The sequence below is a fragment of the Astyanax mexicanus genome, chromosome 17 (assembly GCF_023375975.1).
Source record: "Astyanax mexicanus isolate ESR-SI-001 chromosome 17, AstMex3_surface, whole genome shotgun sequence".
Lineage (NCBI taxonomy): Eukaryota > Metazoa > Chordata > Actinopteri > Characiformes > Acestrorhamphidae > Astyanax > Astyanax mexicanus.
Window position 1 is genome coordinate 18998278 of NC_064424.1, and position 12712 is coordinate 19010989.

At 36.5% G+C, this 12712-nt stretch overlaps 1 protein-coding gene and 6 non-coding genes across 7 annotated transcripts; all 7 read left to right on the forward strand.

Annotated features, from left to right (window-relative positions):
* The first annotated feature begins 727 nt into the window (after positions 1-727).
* On the forward strand, positions 728-11560 carry dkc1 (dyskeratosis congenita 1, dyskerin). The gene is made up of 15 exons (XM_049466246.1): positions 728-794; positions 2598-2656; positions 3436-3522; positions 3944-4035; positions 4233-4417; positions 4550-4614; positions 5646-5772; positions 5996-6126; positions 7497-7640; positions 7798-7918; positions 8112-8230; positions 9227-9330; positions 9674-9722; positions 9813-9998; positions 10710-11560. Exons 1-15 carry the CDS (start codon positions 779-781, stop codon positions 10782-10784), a joined length of 1560 nt encoding a protein of 519 aa, XP_049322203.1. The 5' UTR covers positions 728-778; the 3' UTR covers positions 10785-11560.
* Positions 3574-3785, forward strand: LOC125782528 (small nucleolar RNA SNORD17). The gene has a single exon (XR_007425235.1). It is a non-coding gene; the product is annotated as a small nucleolar RNA SNORD17 (small nucleolar RNA).
* On the forward strand, positions 4076-4155 carry LOC125782536 (small nucleolar RNA SNORD83). Its single transcript, XR_007425243.1, has one exon. It is a non-coding gene; the product is annotated as a small nucleolar RNA SNORD83 (small nucleolar RNA).
* LOC125782529 (small nucleolar RNA SNORD17) lies at positions 5351-5559 on the forward strand. Its single transcript, XR_007425236.1, has one exon. It is a non-coding gene; the product is annotated as a small nucleolar RNA SNORD17 (small nucleolar RNA).
* Positions 5832-5907, forward strand: LOC125782514 (small nucleolar RNA SNORD83). The gene has a single exon (XR_007425221.1). It is a non-coding gene; the product is annotated as a small nucleolar RNA SNORD83 (small nucleolar RNA).
* Positions 7274-7408, forward strand: LOC125782525 (small nucleolar RNA SNORA36 family). Its single transcript, XR_007425232.1, has one exon. It is a non-coding gene; the product is annotated as a small nucleolar RNA SNORA36 family (small nucleolar RNA).
* LOC125782535 (small nucleolar RNA SNORD83) lies at positions 7962-8038 on the forward strand. Its single transcript, XR_007425242.1, has one exon. It is a non-coding gene; the product is annotated as a small nucleolar RNA SNORD83 (small nucleolar RNA).
* Positions 11561-12712: the final 1152 nt, after the last annotated feature.

Genomic DNA, 12712 nt, shown 5'->3' on the forward strand with positions numbered 1-12712 from the left:
GCCGTTTAATGAGTTACTCAGCTAGTGGCAGTTGTCAACAAGTCACAGTTGCTTCAACCACTATCATGCCTTATATAGCCTCCGTCTCCCAGTGTAGTCTGTTTGGATAGCTGTGTCACTACTGTACACTTGGAAAAGTATTATGATCTTAATGGTTGCGTACTCATAGCATATAGCATGCATATTGTTCCTTTATAGCCCCCCCTCTCCCACTGAAGTACACTGGACTGCGTCTTAAATCATAGCTGTTGTCCAATCTGAAGGCAGCTGCATTAGTAGCATTCAATTTCATGTTATTTTGTTTGTATTGTTTTGTGTAAAAGTTTTGACATAAAATTATCTTGAACATGGTGTGACTGGTGAAATAATACTTGGCCCTTCTATAAATATTGTGGCCCCTTACTCAGAAAAATCCTAGATCCTCTTCTGGATGCAGCACATAAGAACGTATTAGATTAAAAGTGTTACATTAATTGAAAATATGTAGTGAGAAAAAGTGGAAGCAGGAGAAACAAATAATACCAGAGTAAATACGGATACTTCAGATATTTAGATATAAAATTCTAGTACTTAAGTACAATAAAGATGTACTTCGTTTATATACATCAACATTAAGCAGCTTTATCTCTCGGCATGTGTCTCCACCTGCTGCCCAAGCATTGTATAAAAACGTTTTTCCTTCTTATCGCGAGATTAGGCAGAATTATCCCGCGAGACTTGGGTCTCTGTGAGAGTCTTCACACGTGCTGGTCTGGTCTTCGGCGGGCAGCAGGGGAAGATGGCGGACGGAGAAAGTGGGTGCAGTGTTGAACTCTGTGTTTTATATTATTTCTAAAGCTTTTTTTGTGTTGTATAGCTTCGTTTGTGAGTTTCTGCATCTTTAGGACGCGGTTAATATGTTTTAGCTTTGTGTAAAGCTTAGTAAATAGATAGTTAGACCTCTGAAGGTAGAGAAAATGAAGAGCAGGGTGGCGCAGCTGCAGGGGAGATTGAGATTTGGGGAGCTAGCTGCAGTTTTAAAGACTCTTTGCTTGAGCAGAATTAGTAGCTTATGTCATTTAATGGAGCTAAAATGCTTTTAAAGTTGTTTAAATGTTTTAGATTGTTTGTATTTTGAAGCTTAGCTTAGTTTGAAGGTTACTTTAGCTCACTGAGGTGCATGACTTGGCCGACTTTTACCAGCAAAACTCTTTAGCTTAGCTGTGTAAAAGCCTGGTAGCTTGACTTTAACTCGTGTTAGTTCTATATTTTATTTCATCGCTTTATTTTATGGTATTTTGCAAAGATAACTAGCGTAGTATTTTTCACCTACTAACACCCGGTTAGAGAACTTGGCGTTAGCTAGGCTAGATTAGCTTGGCTAACTGCCTACATTTTCCCCAGTAAGTTAGTCATCAAAATTAAATTGACAAACCTAGCTTAATGCATTTTTAACGTGTCAGTGATAATGCCGTATTAAGGATGATTATTAGTTTAGAGAGAATATTTATTAAATTAGTCTTGGAAATTATTTTAGCTAGCTAGCTTGGGTTTGTGCACCACGTGTTGTCTGCGTTCGCCACGTGGGTGCTGTACCACCAAGGCACTAAATCGCTACAATTTGTTAACTAAGTTACCTATTAATACATTGCATGTTTAGTACAGTTGGTTGTTTTCTATTCCAAAATTTGAACATTCCTGAATAATTTATATTGTGTAGCTGGGGTAGAAAATGAAAGTATTAAATAGTTAAAAACCTAAGGGCTACTGAATTTGCAATGTTAACACAGCTTTTTTTTTTTTTTTTTACATGAAGCTGTAAAGAAAATGCTGAAGCATTGTGCTTTGTTTTTTTGTCGTTTTTAATTTAAATTGATTGCTCTCTTATAAGTGTTAATGTTGTGAATTTATTTTTCTTAATATGGATTGCACAATCCAGTTAATTAGCTAGTTAACTCATCTAGAAGAAACTTAACCATTTAACGTTACCTAGTCTCTTGAAACGTGGTCAGTGTTTCTGAGTGGTTAAGGCTAAATGGAAAATTGAGTGTAATTTTTTATGTAGTGCAGTGTAATTTTTCCAATTCGTTTTCTGGAAAAATGAAAACTAATCTGTTTTTTATTTTCAGATTTTTCCATTTTGGAAAGAGACAAAAATGGTCAAATGAGAATAAAGAAAAGATTTTCATTTTTCTTGAAATTCTGTTTGGGAAAGGCTGAAATTAAAAAACTAGATAGTAAAAAAAAAATGTATGAAAATCAATTTCTTCTTTTTCAAACTGATACAGCCTGACGTATTTGTTTTATGTCGAAAAAGGACTAAGCAAGTGCTGGCTGTGCTACTATAGTTGGCCACTACTAGCTGCTTTACTTTTAAAACATTTAAGATATTTCTCTTTAGTTTTATTAGCTTTAATGTTATACCAAGGTGGCTAGACTCTGTAAATTATAAATAATTATACTGACAGGTATACACGTGAGAGAGACACTGGATTTAACCCAGAATTCACATGTCTGGGTAGGTAGACAACATTTTTAGGTTTAGGCAGTAGAGCTCAAGTCCTTTGGTAATATCTCGCTGAATGTGCTTGTTTTAATAGTTGTTTTTTCCTTCACAGTTGGATCAGCTAAGAAGGAGAAGAAGAAGAAGTCAAAGATTTCCAATGATGAAATTGGGGTAATTTGACAATTTGATCAACCATTATACTGTTAATACTTTTGTTATCTAAAGTCAGAGTATTAGGTTGGACTAACCAATCTCACACCAGCTTGTTTGATATCTTTTATTGCTGACTTTTTATGCTATTTTTTATTGTAACTAAACCAAATGGGGAATTAAATCTGTAAAGAATTTCAAACAGTTAAATAATTACCAACCTAGACAGCTAGCTAAGGTTTCAGTTATATTGTCTAAACACGACAGCTGTTCTGTTCCAATTATTTCATTTAGCAGAGCTAAGCTTCGTAATTTTGTTTGTAAAATCACCCAGCAGTAATGTTAAAGACTGGTGTAGAGTATGCCAAGATATAAAATCTGTCACATCAAGGATAATCATTCAAATACAGTTTTTGTACTTTTTTTTTTTTTAATGTAAAGTTCACTGAAAGGCAGAACATTAGCATTGTTTAAATGTGAATATTAGCTTGACTTTGCATTTTTCAGTCTGAAAGCATTGAATGAAATTTTTATGTGGAATCTGGGAGATGGGTAATTTATGAATAAAACAATGTGCTAAAACCACATGCCTATAAACAGTAAATCTAGAGAACTTCATATCCCAATCACCCCCAGAAAAAACAAATGAGCAGTTTTAGACTAGTACTTGTTGTACTTAACACCTCAGCAGATATTTTTTGTTAAGTACTTGCTCTTAGATAATATGCCAGGGAGAGACATTGCATGTTTTTGTTTCTTGTCACATTGATCATGTGTTTTGCTTTGTGTTTGGCCCTCAGGAGATCCAAGAAACTGGCGATTTCCTCATTAAACCTGAATCCAAAGTTGCCAAGCTTGACACCTCTCAATGGCCTTTACTATTGAAGGTAACTGTTCCTCTTAAATTCCTAAGTCTTCCTTCATGGCCAACTCAGCAGGTGACATGATGAACGTGTTTATCCATTCTCTGAGTGCTGCCGGCTCTGTCTCTCTGCGGCTTCTGCTGTCCGTTCTGGGCTGCAGGGTTACGGTTGCCTGTTTATCCTCTGCTGGTTCAGTGTTCTACTGGAGCAGTGGTGGGATGTTCAGAACAGCCGGTGTGGGGAGATCAGACCAGCGCCAACAAAGACGAGCGGACTGTTCTGATCACCACTTTTAGATTTTTAGAGAATATTAACGCTAATATCCCTTTAAATCATAAATATTGATTAAGATTTAAAATAAATAACTATGCAAGCTAAGTTTTTAGTACTTGTTTGTTCTTGTTTGATTATCTTTTAATGTTTTTTGTTTTGTTTTGTCATCTAGAACTTCGACAAGCTGAACATAAGGACGGCACATTACACACCTCTGCCACACGGCTCAAACCCACTGAAGAGAAACATTCACGATTATGTCCGGTAAGCTGATATAAGGCTAACAGGCAGCACATTCAAAATAGCCACATGATGATCTTATATAGATTGCATTAGCATTCTGTGCAAAGATGACCATCTATCTATCACCCAAGACTGATGGCTTATAGTAAAATTAAAATATATATATTTTTTATTTGAGCTGGTAGAAGTACTTTAAAATCTTACGTTTCTGTGTTCAGGTCTGGCTTTATTAATCTGGACAAACCAGCTAACCCTTCCTCTCATGAAGTGGTTGCCTGGATCAAACGAATCCTGCGTGTGGAGAAGACCGGCCACAGCGGCACCCTGGACCCGAAGGTCACAGGCTGCCTGATTGTGTGTGTTGACCGAGCCACACGACTTGTCAAGTCTCAACAGAGCGCTGGTAAGTTAGTCTTTTTTTTTTTTGTTCTTTTTTTTCTATGAATTTCTGTTTAGTTGGTTTTGTGATTAGTGAGTCTGACCTCACCCAGTGAAACCAGTGGCCTCTCCTTACTACTCTTGCCGTGTGTTTCAGGCAAAGAGTATGTGGGAATAGTACGGCTGCACAATGCAATAGAAAATGAGCATCAGCTTGCAAGGGTAAGTGAGAGCGTATGTGTTGAATGTAAAATAACACCTGTTTGTTGATGTTAAGGACTAACCGGGAAACAAATTGGAACTTTATTTAAATTTAAAATATATTATACATTGTTTTAATGACTAACACTATGTTTCTGGTGGTGTTTTTTTGGTTATCAGTGCTTAAAGAACACTGATCAACTTTGTCTTGTTTTTTTTTTCTATTGGCCTCATTTTATCCATCAGTATTAGTCAAACAATGGGAGAGTAATAGATTAGTATCTTTAAATTGATATTTGTCTTGTATTGACCACCCATTAATGTTTTGTATGTAAAAGATTTAGTTCTGTCTCTAAAATTTGCATTATACAAATTAGTTCATTTAAAGTATTGTCAGTTAAAAATTTAAACCTTCATACTTTTGGGCACCTTAGTCTAAAATAACCGTATTTGGGGGGGCTGTATTAATGGATAGATTAAAAATATATATTTACTGGGATTGTTTACATGCACTGTGGTTTTGAACTGAAACAAGAATACAGATAGCATAGCCATTTTATTAAACCACTACAGTTCCCGCTGTTTTTTTGAAATGTTCTTTTTACCTATGCATATTAATCGGTTTATGTTGGTGTATATAAGCATATAAAAGCTGAGGTCATTGAAGTGAACAATTGCTATTTGGTGCAAACTACAAAGACTGTAAGCTTGTGTTCCAGCTGTGGTGTATTTATTTATATATGACCAAATGCAGTATGTAAAATGATGAACCTGTTTATCCATTCTCTGAGTGTCTCCAGGCCCTCCTCTCTATCGCCAGAGCTCTCACCTGTTCTAGGTTTGAGTTCTGGCTCTGCCGGCCTCCTCTTCTCTGCTTCAGTGTTCTACTGTTGCAGGTGATGCTGGAGGCCCATGCAGGTTTGGAGGGCCAGAGTTCACCAAAGACGAGTTGACGGGACTGATTGCATATCTGCATATCTGTTATGAATGACTGATTGCAAAGGTTCAGTGAAATTAAATTTTGACAGGATTTTGCTTGTTTTGGTCTCTAGGCTTTGGAATGCCTTACTGGAGCTCTCTTCCAGAGGCCTCCTCTCATAGCTGCAGTGAAGCGACAGCTCCGAGTTAGGACCATCTATGAAAGCAAGCTGATTGAGTATGACCCGGAGAGACGACTTGGTATGAACTTTGTTTCTTCATCTTCTTGCTAAGATGATACTGTTTACTCTTTTTAAAAAGCCACATGATGTGAAACAGATTGCAATAGCACACGTGCAAAGATGACTTACTATCTATCACCCTAGACTGATGGCTTTTATGTATTTTATGCACACTTTTTCCAGCTGTCTGACCAAGAGCAACCACCACTAAGCTCTGACTGTTTTTATGGTTGACAATGCAGGTATTTTCTGGGTAAGCTGTGAGGCAGGCACCTATATCAGAACGCTGTGTGTTCACCTTGGTCTGCTGCTGGGAGTGGGTGGCCAGATGCAGGAGCTCAGGAGGGTTCGCTCTGGAGTGTTGGGTGAGAAGGTACGTTACAGATTTAAAATTTTACAAGTTACTTGTGTGGTATTTTTTGTAAAATCAAAGACTGCAGCCCAGCTATGTAATGTGTGGATGTTTACCTATTTATACCTATTTTAATGGTCCTAGTATATTTTTTTTATATATATATTTTTCCCCCTCCATATTATTGAAATGCTCATTGATAGTTGTAGCTTGTTACAAAGAACATGCTTGCCCCTTAAATGTTCCAGTGACTTTTACAATTTATTTTAATTAAATTATCAAAGGTCTTGACTCTTGTATATGATTTGTTTTTCAAGAAAAAAAAAAAAGAAAACCTCTTACCTGTGAAGTTCCTATTGATTATATACAGCTTACTTTAGCTAAAAGAGCTTCATATTTGGAAACAAAAATTATATATCAGATAATAGCAAAAAAAAAAAGGCATTGAGCTAAATTGTAAAAAGGCAGATAAATTTGAGACCTTCATGATTAAATTGTTTTGCATATAGTTAGATGCTTATTGTAAATGCACAGTGATCAAATAGTTTCATTGTCAATACTGCATATATGCAGGACATACGGAGGATTAAAATTAAGTTACTCTCCTTCCCAAAGTTGCTACAAGTACAGCAAGATAAAAATCTAAATATAAAAGAATGAGAGTAAGTACAATACAACAAGGTTACAGATAGACACACGTGAGACACAAGACAATAGTGCAATAGTGATGAGTGCACTAAAAAGGAAATGACAGTTTATTTTGACCTTCAGCCAAAAGTTTTTTTTTTTTTTCAGATTTCAGTCAAATTTCCATTTTTTGCGTCCCCAGTTTTGTTACTCTGGATGTGTATATCAGGGTTATTGGGCTAGCTCCAATTGCTCTGCTTTTTCTCCACACATTCAGACCTTTGCATAGTATCAAAATGAAAAATAAAACGTTTTTACTAGCTTACATTAATGAAAAAATACCAGCCGAATTTCATCCTCCTGGTGGTAAAGCCAGCAGGAAGATTATTAAGGTGCTTTAAATGGTTCTTTAAACAGTGTTGTAGAAGCTCCATTGGTTCTGTTTTTTTTTTTTTTTTTTTTTTTTTTTTTTTTTATAATGGAGATGTGTGAATGTGTAAATTCTTGAATCTTTGTTTGTGATTGCTATTATTATGCATCTGACCAAAGTGTTGAGTTCAGCTCTGGGCTCCCTCCCCAGTGCTGGTAATTATTCTTTGGTACAGAATATGGCTAAGTGAACTCTGAATCTGAAGTAGCTTGAATTAGCTGCTTCACCATATCTTGGCCAACAGTCTCTACCCTCAAGCCGGTTTTTAAATATGTCCGATTTAACATATCTTAACAGATTCTAATTTCTAATTTAATGAATTCCTTTCTGACAGGACTGCATGGTGACCATGCATGATGTTTTAGATGCCCAGTGGCAGTTTGACCACAACAAAGATGAGACCTACCTGAGGAGAGTCATCTATCCTTTGGAGAAGCTGCTCATTAGTCACAAGAGAATTGTGATGAAGGACAGTGCAGTAAGTGATTTTCTGTGTATTTTAAACTACTTTGTTGTCTAAATGGAAAAAAAAAAATCTGATTTTGTATTCAACCTTAAACTCTCAAAATTGTATAAAGAAACATTACTTCTTTATGAAGACATGACCGGTTTTTAACTTCCCTCTTTTCTTATAGGTGAATGCTATCTGCTATGGTGCTAAGATCATGTTGCCAGGTGTTTTACGGTATGAAGATGGCATTGAGATGAACCAAGACATTGTTGTCATTACAACTAAAGGAGAGGCAATTTGTACAGGTAAATACCAGATCATCACTGAGATCCATGATTTTAGACAGATGCCACATGATGATTTATAGATTACATTAACACTCTGTGTAAAGATGACTTCCTATCTATCACCCAAGACTGATGGCTGTTGTCTATTCCAGTTGTCTGTAAACTAACTAACATTTTGACGAGTCTAAATAGAGTTTGATTTACTTTGCAGCGGTAGCTCTGATGACAACTGCGGTCATCTCTACATGTGACCACGGTGTGGTAGCCAAAATCAAGAGGGTCATCATGGAAAGAGACACTTACCCACGCAAATGGGGACTGGGGCCAAAGGTAAGGCTCTCCTGCAAGATTTCTTTTTATATTTTAAACGATCCATATTATCAACTCATTAGATTAAAAAAATAAAATAAAAAAACATGATAGTTGTAGCTATCAGTTTTAGTGGAACTTTTTTTTCTCTTCTGTGCTAGGAGAGGGCAAGCAAGTTGCATGCACACAGTACAGTTTTACTGCTGCTGCAGTCTTTTACACTTAAATTGCTTCTGGCCCCTTGTAAATGAAATGTGCATTTAAGTATCATTTATCATTTCAAAGTATAATTAACGTGGAAAGGTAAATACTTTCAACAATAAAATTTATACATAAATGCATACAAAACGTACTACTTTGAAACAACTTAAGTATATATCAATTGTAATTAACTTGTATTTAAATACAACTAACATTAGATTGTGGTTTGGGTGTTTTTTGTTTGTTTGTTTTTTTCCATATGTTCTGCAAACTTAAGTAGGTTTTGTATATTTTTATACAGTTCAAGTATATTGGAAATGTACTGCTTTGTGCATCAATGCTTTAATGCTACAAGAATAAAAAAAAACCTACACTAAAGTGCACTTTAATCAGTATTAATGCAAAGATATATATTTTAATTTAAAACATTGCTTGAAGTACATCTTATGGAAATACAGAAACATTGGTTAATGTGTGTTCATAAAGTATAGTCAATTGAAAATGATTAAGTATTCTTTACCTAATTTAAACAGTTTTAATGCTCTTAAGTATACTTCCTTTTCATAAGTGAGGTCTGGAGAATGGAGAGCATCTAACCAAATGTATGCCTGGGTCAGATTCTGGTTTCTATTATAACTCTAGTTGCAACATGGCAGAGATTTTGGCTTCGTTTCTATAGATTGAATTTGCTTACATTCTAATAGTCATTTGTGCCAAACAAATGTGTTTGTTGGCTGTTAATCTTTTTTTTTTTTTTTTTCCTCTACCCAATTTGTTTTGATCTTTTTTTTTTTTTTTTTTTTTTTTGGTCCTTAGGCCAGTCAGAAGAAAATGATGATCCAGAAAGGCCTACTGGATAAGCACGGCAAGCCAAATGGCAGCACCCCAGCAGAGTGGAAGGAGGGCTATGTAGACTACAGGTATTTAAACTGCCAGTTTTTTTTTTCTTTTTTTTTTTTCTCTCCTCCCCTCTTCAGAGTGTTATTCAAGATATTTTGTACAGCTTTAAAGATGACAAAGGATCTTAACCACAGAGAGCTGCTTTTTAAGCATAGCCTTGCAGACTGTTATCCCCTTTTAGTCTGCTGTGACTCTAGGGGGAGTCTGTCTGCTAAATTAGCACTCAGGATTCAGGTTATCTGTCTGCTTTATGCATGGCGGACCCCTGAGTTCTGTGGACATGCTATTTGTCAGGCAATTTTGTATCTTTTCTTGATTGCTATCCTCATCCTAACCACTAGGTTGCGTTCTTTTGCTCCGTAGTAAAACCAAGACTCCCGCAGCAGCTGAAGAATCTCAACCAGGAGCAAAGGTAAACCAGCCAGCTTTCTAATAGCTTCTGTATTAGGGCAAGTGATGCTGTGTGTTCAGCAGTTTCATTCTCCGAATTGCTTTGCTGCAGAGGAAACGGGATGAGAGTGGAAGCGAGGGTGAAGCTGCTGCTGCTCCTTCAACACCCAAGACAGACGAGGAGCTCAAGAAAGAGAAGAAGAAAAAGAAGAAAGAGAAGAAACTGAAGCTGGCGGCAGAAGCTGCAGAGGCAGCTGAAGCTATTGAGGAAACGCCAGCTGCAGAGGAGGAAGCTGAGGTGAGGAAATGTTCCATAAATTATTGTGGGTCTCTGTTTTAATAGGTGGTGGAATGTTCTTTTTAGTAAATTAAGGAGATGTCCGGAAGTTAATAGTACAGATTATGCAGCACAAATTTAACTGGGGCACTTTCTATTAGGAATGTCGATCACATTATTTTTTTTGCCCCCGTGTCAAATGATTTGATTTGAACAAAACAGCCTAACGTACTTAGTGATTTGTATTTATTAAAATATTACAAATGAATCTATTTTCCTAAATTAACTAACGTCACAACGGTTATTATCAAGACCAATTCATTTTTTTAAATAGTGATAGTTTTTTGCTGATAGTTCTGTATTTTTGAATTATGGATACTAATAATGGTAATAGTGCAGTGTGTTGGGCCTAACAGTAGATTTAAACTAGATTATTATTATTTTTTTTCCCTTCTCCCCCTTCCTCACACCTTTTTAAAAATTATTTGATTGGGATATCCCTACTTCTGTTGTGAAAAAATAGTAACCCATAAATGCTAGACATGTAACAATTAAATATTATATGGTATGAAAACCTAAGAATGTAATCTTGATGATAAACTCTTAAGACCTTAATGCACAGGGCAGTTAGTGGGCTATTAATGGCTAATCTTTAGCACATCTTTTGTTTTATTGATAAATCTGAGTATTTTGTATTAATGTGTTGTACTCGTATCTCTCCCCTGTCTGCAGGTCACAGAAAGTGCTAAGAAGAAGAAAAAGAAAAAGAAGTCGAAAGAGGCAGAGGCAGAGGCTGGTTCAGACTGAACACTTACACCCATCCAATAGACTAAGACCCCTTGTTGAAAAAGAGGGCCTGGAGACTGTAACTGCGCCATGAAGAGAACTCATCAGAGCCGCCCAAATGGGAATATGCCCACTCCTCCTATCCTTTTTCACCCAATCAACTCTCTCTGTGGTAGTCAGCCACCTGATTGACCCATTTTAAGGATGTGTGATGTTTAAACTTACACTCTATCAACAGGAGTGTCAGACCTGTCTGTAAAGAGCCAGTGTGGGTGCAGGTTTTCAAACTTAACCAGCAACACAACTGATTCCCGTTGTTTAACCGGTTGTTGGTCAGTAAGAGCTTTTTCTATGGTGAGGAAGCTTCAGAAGACGATTGGACCCCATCCACACTGTAACAGTCAAATTGAGTATTTACAAACCCTGTGGCCTATGTTTCATGCCTGCATAAAAGTAAGCCCCACACAGAGTAAATTAGTTATATCCAGGTGATAATTTCTAAGTTTTAGTATGGCAAGCTTTTGTATAATTAGAGGGGTGGATTAAGAATCTTGCCAACGGTTGTTTTTTTTGTTTTGTTTTGTTTTTTTATATAAATATATATAAATATCCTTTTCTCTCCCCGCCCCTTTCTTTTGTTCCAAGGCGCTTTTTTATTTCTGTTGTAAAAACCCTTGTTTTTGGGGTATTTGAATGTGAGGCGTGTGAAAGTGTGACTATTGTATTTTGTATTGTATATAAAAGATGATCACATTGTAATCCTAATGCAATGATGAACAAACAAGATTTTTTTTCTACTTGGTTTCCATCTGACTTCACTTATGGCAGGTTCACACTACACAACTTTTGGAGGGATCAAATTGTTTTACTATTTACACTTAATGTAATTGGGGAATCTTTAGAAAATGTTTTGCACACCTCATGTCTGATTATCTGCACATGCTCAGAATTTACCAGATCTTTAACCAAGGGGACATACTGTGGGACTGTTTGCTCTGTTTTCCTTCTAAAATGAAAGTCTAGGAAACTAACGATGCAAGTTGTTTGTGAGCTTGATCTGCAGCAAAGATGAGCAAAAGAAAAGAATACTGCTAAGAGAATTTGATGAAGCAGTAAATCGCTGGTTTATGTCTCTGACTCTGGCTGCTGATGGCAAGCAGCATGACTGAGAGCCCAATTAGCCAGGCTTGCTCTGGATAGGTAGAGGGTTCTTTCAGCACTTCACTTCCCAGGGTTGCCCTCCGTGCGCACTTGGTAATGCCTCAGCTGCAGTAGTTTGAAAAGAAGTGGTAGATGATTTCACATGCATCAGAGGAGGCATGTGCTAGTCTTCACCCTCCTGATGTTGGGGAATTTTTAGTGAGTGGGCGGGATAATCAGTATAGTACAATTAGGGAGAAAAGTGTGTGTTTTAGCAGGCATTGGAATGTTTTTGGCCAAATTGGATAATGTGAATTACTAAATATATAGAACATACTTCTTTTTCATGTTTCCTGCAGTTTAAGAACCACTGTCTTAAACTGTATCCCATTTTTGCTTTTTACCTCTTGCATCAGATCAAGTGCCCATTAGAATACACTTTTGTGTAGGTAATTACCAATGTCCTGTTGCAAAATATAACATGCATGAGTGCAGTCTATTATATATTTAATAGAACAAATGGTTTTGAGGGTTATGTGCCTAAGGATACAATAGTTTAACTTAGTTATGTGCTGTGGTAAGATTGAAATGTTTGTCTCCATATTTTAGTTGGATATGCAATAAAACACTGGGGAAAATAGCTTTAAAACCACTTGTAGTAAACTCTGGAAAAGGGCCAGAAAAAGCCATTTGGCTGTCCTAAGTACAAATTATGGTTTGTGCAATCCAAATGGGCATTTTTCTTAAGTTTGACCTTCCATTGCTCCAATATCACTTGATACAGTACTTCTTCAAAATCTTAATGGTGT